General features: G+C 33.5%; 1 protein-coding gene across 1 annotated transcript; it reads right to left on the bottom strand.

Moving 5' to 3' along the window:
* Positions 1–5,620: 5,620 nt before the first annotated feature.
* On the bottom strand, positions 5,621–6,493 carry LOC139888243 (uncharacterized). Its single transcript, XM_071871266.1, has one exon. It carries the CDS (start codon positions 6,491–6,493, stop codon positions 5,621–5,623), a length of 873 nt encoding a protein of 290 aa, XP_071727367.1.
* Positions 6,494–6,760: the final 267 nt, after the last annotated feature.

The following is a 6,760-nucleotide window of genomic DNA, read 5'->3' as shown; positions in this document are numbered from 1 at the left end:
TTTTCGTCAACCTACAGCTGGTCTGGACGACAACTTCTTGACCTAAATCAAGAAGCGCGTGTCTTTTTCGGAAGACTTTACTTCCTTTTAATGATGGAATTGATTCATCGTGTAGATCCATCTCTCATTACAGTAAATTGGGTAAAACAGTTAATTTAGTCCAAAACAAAACACCTGCAATAACTTTACAGAAACATGTGATAGATAGTTCTTAATTGAATGACTTGGTATATTCTCCCCACACTTAGTTTCTTTCTTTGCCTTTTTATTCTCCTTTATTCCATTCTTAAATGAATTCAAGCATTTTGGGTTGTTTCTCAATTTATGTCCTTTTCGAGGTAACGATAATTTCGGTATTAACACCTAGTTTTCATCGTTCATAAATATATATAAACATGATTTTGACTTCATTTAATTGAAAATTTTTCAAATTTTCACAAAATTTGGCAAATAAACTAAGTGTAAACCCGAGAGAATTTATAACCCTTCCCCACACTTGAGATCATGCAATGCCCTCATTTGCATGAAATCAGACTATAATTATAAATTCATGAGGGTGATTAGTGTAGAAAAGTGATTAAGAATACCTAGTTTGTACTTACAAAGCTCGTCGAATGATAGATGGCGCGCCTCATCGTTCATTCCTTCTTATTTTATCACACATGTTTTTCTTCAAAAATGGTTGCTTTTTTTTGAACAGTTTGCTAATCTTTGAAAATGTGTCTTTTACCCTAACTTATCATGCATGTTTATTAACGAGTTATGCACTAACCCGAACCCCTAATTTAACGTTAAGTGGGGTTAGACTTCCCTACACTTTAGCTGACGATATGTGAAGTCGGTGGAATAAGTTCCTCGAATTAAAATAGTGAGCCAGTTATTTATATCTCGGGTGGTGTATAATATATCAATGGGTTTAAAGTTTAGACTCACCCGTTGATCGTCACTACTTAATTCTTTTTTAAGTGTAGCTTTTAGTAAATGGATATGTCTCTTTTCTGGTTCTTGGTCAAATGGATCGTTATATACTGACATACATATTCCTATAGGGTGGTCAATTCCTAACATTTCCTTCCGTTCATTCTCGGGATCAAAGTTTTCACCTCTATTACCCATTTGGGTAAAATTTGAGATGTCATTATCTATTACAGTTCTTAGTTCATCTTCGGTAGATGATTTGTCTATTGAGAATATTGGGTTGGAAGGTTGTGGAATGGTGAATTTCGGGATCGAAGTAGATTCTTCTTCATTAATGATACTTATCGGTCCCACCACTTTGGTCTCGGGGGTAAAATTTTCAACGTTATCGTTTTCCCAAGAGTACCAATTTGTCACCCTTACTTCTTCTTCATCCATTGGTGGATCGATGATTTCGTCGGTAGAGGCTAATGTGTCGATATGTTGTGAAATTGGTAAAACTGAATAAAAAGTATCATCGGGATAGTTGGTGATTTCGGAGCTTTCGAATTCATCAAAATTCGATGATTTGAGATTTTCTTGAACAATACTCCTCAGATCAACAGGTGTGTAGTCTGATAGAGTTTCAGCTTGCCGGTTTACAAACTCGCTCATTTGTTCATTTTGAGCATCGAGTTCTTCGAGTTTGATTTTCATATGATCTAAAGAATTTTCGGACACGTAATTTTCCTCGTCTTCTGGTTGTTGAGTTTGGATATATTCTTGGGAATAATCCCAGTTTGAATTGCGTTCTTCATAATCGTTCCATGCAGGTTCTGTGGGTGCGTAATTTTCCATAGGAACGTAATAGTAACATTCCCATGTTGAGTGATAATCTCCACAGATTTCACAACCAGTTATTGTTTCATCGTTCGCGATCCAAGATTGACTGAATGAATTGTCATCAACACTCGGTTGAGAGTATTGATTTAATTGATTTTGGAGTTCAAAAAGAGTTTCCAAGGCCTTGCTTTCAAAATTTTCCATTTTATTGCGATGGCCAAATTTTAGCTACAATGTGGTACAATCACGAATTATCCTATTAGTTATAAAATTTAGAAAAACTTATATAAGTTATCCAATTAATAGACTTTTCTGATTTTGCCCACGTTTCGAATAGCCAAAAGATGCAGCAGGTAGCCAGGACCCTTTAAATCGGAAGCCCACAACTAGCCACTAACAAATCCAACTATTACTACGAACCAGAAAAATGTCAACGTCCATTAATTTAACCACTTAAATAATTTTTCTTTCCGTTTGGAGAATTAGATAAGAAGTAGAGAAAATTCTAAGTCCTAAAAACTAGAATGTCGAGAAATAAGAAAGAAAAAGATTGCGCGTCGAAAAGTGTCGAAAAATAAAAATAAGATAGAAAAACGTCGGAACTTAAAAGTCTAAAAATTATATCTAAAAAGTTGCGCCTAAAGGTCTACAGGTAAAACTAAAGCGAAAAACGGCGTCGCAAAATTCTAAAGCACCTAAATCTTAGTCTAAGGAATAAGTACTTAAGGGATTTTACGGCAATGCCTAAAAATTCTAGAAATAAAAATGAAACTACGGCAAAAACTAGACTTAAAACTAAGCACGAATGATAAAAATACAAAAATTACGCTAAAAATAAATAAAAGATACAAAATATAAAAGTTAATAAAAAGTTTATAAAAATTATTAGTTTTATAAAAATATTATTTTTATATTTTATATTATAAAAGTATTAAGTTTATAAATTTAAAACTAATTAAAAGTAAATATAAATTAAATTATCTAAAAATAATAATAATAATAATAATAAAAACTAGGGTTATAATAATAATAATAAAATAAAACGTAATAAATGCGTTTTTAGGTCAAGTGAGTGGGCCTGTCAGAACCCCTCATGCGACTCGCATGGGTCTAAGAGAAAAGGTCATGCGACTCGCATGACCTGCTGGTTCAGTTCAAGAAGGGTTCAAAAATGACAGGTCAGTTCGTATTATTTATTATTTATTATTTATTTTTATTTTGTTTTATATTTAAAGTAAAATATATATAAAATAAATAAAAACTTATATTTTTATAAAACTAAAAATAGAAATATTTTATATTTTCATAAATAAAAATCTTAAAAATATATAAAAGCAATTATTTTTTTTTCGGTTTTTAAATTTTTAATTTTTTTTTTATAGATTTTATATTGTTTTTCTAAAAATGTAAATAAATATTTCGCCGACTCCCCGGCAGCGGCGCCAAAAACTTGATGTGTGTAGCGTGGTGTACGAAATAGTTATATATTTTTAATGCGGAATGCTACAAATTATGACAAGTTTTAATTATTTATTTATCGAGTGGGATATACCAAAACCTTGCTACAACACAATAGGCAGTGTACCTAGTCGCGAAGTAGTATAGTTTTTAGTAAGTCCGGTTCGTTCCACAGGGAGACGGGCTTATGAAACACTTTATTTTTATATAACAATATATAAATATAAATATAAAAAGGGGGTTTTACCGTTTAATGACCGGTTTGTCGATTTTATATTTTAAAGTCACAATTAAAAGCTAATGCAAAATATTAAAAATAACTAAAAACTTAATTTAAAGAGTAAAGTAAATGACGATAATTAAAATGACAGAAATTAAAGTGCGAAAATTAAAAGTGCAATTAAATATGAAATAAAAGGGATTATGCTTATTTAAACTTCCATAATCATGATGTTCGGCGTATTAATTTTAGTTTTATGCCCATGGGTTAATTGTCCTTTGTCCTGGATTATTTAATATGTCCGTCTGGTTTTTGTCCATAACAGTCCATCAGTCATAAATATAAAGTGCGAGTGTCCTCGTCAAATTATCCTTATACCCGAAGTTAAATATTCCAACTAATTGGGGATTCGAATTGTAACAAGGTTTTAATACTTTGTTTAATGAATACACCAGGTTATCGACTGCGTGTAAACCAAGGTTTTACTACTTTGTTAGCAATTACACCAATTACCCTTGAATGTAATTTCACCCCTGTTTTAATTATTCTAGTGGCTATTAATCCATTCCCGTGTCCGGTTAAATGAACGATTATTCGTACATATAAATACCCCGCCCATCGTGTCCGATTGAGTGTATATGGTAATTTATAGGGACGCCCAATTGTAAATCTTTATATTAACATTAACAAACTTTCATTTAGTTAAACAAATATAAAACCCATTAATAGCTCATAGTCTAATTTCCACAAGTGTCGTTCTTTTGTCCAAACCCCAATTAAGGTACAAAGCCCAATAACCCCGTCTTTAATATTTAGTCCAACATCATGATTACTTTGGCTCAAATAAGCATAATAATAACTTAAGTACGAGACATTAATTTAAAAAGAAGAACATAGCTTACATTGATTATTTATCGCGTAGTGTTACACGGACAGAGCTCCGACTTTAAAACCCGTAAAATAACCTTTACATAATCCGAACTAATCTAATATAAAACTACACTATACTATATATATTATATATATATTTATTTATTACAGAGTATTATTATTATTATGTGTGTGGTGTGTGTAAAAACGAACGAAAACTGGCAAATTTATAGACCAGGCCTGATTCTGATCCTCATGCGACTCGCATGGGAAATAGCCTTCTGGCCATGCGAGTCGCATGGCCACCCTGGACAGCTCACATTGATTTGTCTCATAGCTTGCCGACATAATATTAAATATAAATAAAATATAAATAATTTTAATAATTATTTATATATTATATTATATTTATATGCATAGTAGACTAGATATTTTTGGTCCGTTGCGTCGCGCGTTTCTTCTTGGCTCGGGTCCCGGTTCCGGATTTTCGGACGTCTTCGCGTATTATTTTATATCGTGTACTTTGCGTTCCGCAACTTGTACTCTTGTCATTTTTAGACGTTCTTCATCAATAATTTGAACCACTTTAATTGTATCTTGTACATTTGAGCATTTTGGACCTTTCCGTCTTCAATTCTTCGTTTTCGCCTTTTGTCTTCGCACTTATTAAATATAAACGAATATTACTTGAATATGGAACAATTACAACTAAAATCCTGTCTTTCTTGGGGGATAATGCTATGAAATATATGTTCCTTTTTAGCCTTATCAGTAGTGGTGGTGTAGGTTGGTGGTGTGGGTGGGTTAGTGGAATGATTATGTGACATTTAATTTTTAATTTTTGTATTTTATTTAATTGTTTTATATTATTTTATGTATTGTATTAATATTTTAAAAATATATTTTAATTACAACGGCTATATTTTGAACCGTTTTTTTTTTTTAACGGCTAGATTCCTCCATTTCCTCCCCTATATATACAACCACTCTTCTCAAATCATAACACACACACTTCATCTCTTCTAAAACTCTCAAACCATAAACACACACACTTCGAAATGAGCCCGTTGAATGTTGTTGTTAAAGTTCACTACGGAGGTGAATTTGATCGCGAAATGATGAATTATACCGAGTGTGAAACACGAGATTATTACATGGATGTTCGTAAGTGTCCAAGTTATATGTGTTTGCTTGAGTTGCTACAGCGAGACATAATCTACCCCACTAGACAAATCTGGTTTTTCAAAAAACCCAACGCTCGTGCCTCGCTACTAGAAGAAGATCACGATTGGTTTGGTGCGATTGGGCGAGCCTTGTTACGTAACCAACCAATTAACACTTACACCGAATGGATTGATGAAAGTTACGCCATTTCGAGTAGTGAAGATGAAGCTGCTCCTGAATGCTGTTGAACAACGGTGAGGCATTTAAAACGTTAGTGTCGTTGTTTGCACCTGCCATACCAAAGAATCCATGCCATATCCACAAATCTTGAGATGCGACTGCTTCAAGCATAATGGATGGTCCCTTTTTATCACCTCTAGTATATTGTCCTTGCCACGCAACAGGACAATTCTTCCACTCCCAGTGCATACAATCAATACTACCAAGCATACCGGGTAAACCATGTTTTTGGGCGTGAAAATTATAAAGTCGAGCAATATCTTCGGCTGTTGGCTTTCTCAAATACTCTCTCTCAAACAAATGAAATACGCATTTGCAAAAATAATCTAAACATAAAGCAGCAGTTTTCTCACCAATTTTTATGTATTCGTCAAACATATCAGGTGTAGTTCCATACGCCATTTGACGTATGGCCGCGGTACACTTTTGTAATATTGTCAAACTTTGACGACCAGCGGCATCGGGACGTTCTCTAAAATACATAAAATATTCGGGAATATCACTACTATTAAAGTTAGATATACCTTCGACTATTCGGAGAAATAATTGACGACTCATTCGAAAACGTCGTTTGAATTTGTTTTCCGGATACACTGGTGAATCCGCAAAATAATCATTGAATAACCTGTCAGCCGCACTTTCACGATCCCTTGGAATATAAATTCGGGTTCGAGGGACTCGCGAACTACTAGCTTCTCCCTCCACTTCTTCTTCGGCCAAACTGCTAACAAAGTTAACAATTTTTTCATTATCCGAATCGTCATCAATTAAAAACTGGAGCATCTTGAACGTTTTCTCCATTAAAATGTTTAGAGTGATTAATTTGAAAAGAAAAATAAGATTGAAAGAAAGAATTGGTGTAGAATGAGTTAAAATTAAGGTATATAAATAGGATAAAAAATATAGGATTTTTTTTTTTTTTTTAGTTGCAACGGATACTTTGAAGTATCCAATCAAACAGCTCCACGTGTCACTTCCACCCCCACAATGCCGTTGCCACTCCAGTTGGAAACCGCCCCACGCCACTTTTCTTCTTCTCGGAAACGCCTTGATACGAGAATGGGGGCC

This window comes from Rutidosis leptorrhynchoides, chromosome 2, assembly GCF_046630445.1.
Source record: "Rutidosis leptorrhynchoides isolate AG116_Rl617_1_P2 chromosome 2, CSIRO_AGI_Rlap_v1, whole genome shotgun sequence".
NCBI lineage: Eukaryota > Viridiplantae > Streptophyta > Magnoliopsida > Asterales > Asteraceae > Rutidosis > Rutidosis leptorrhynchoides.
Note: the sequence above shows the minus strand (reverse complement) of the source record. Positions and strands in the feature narration are given on the sequence as shown.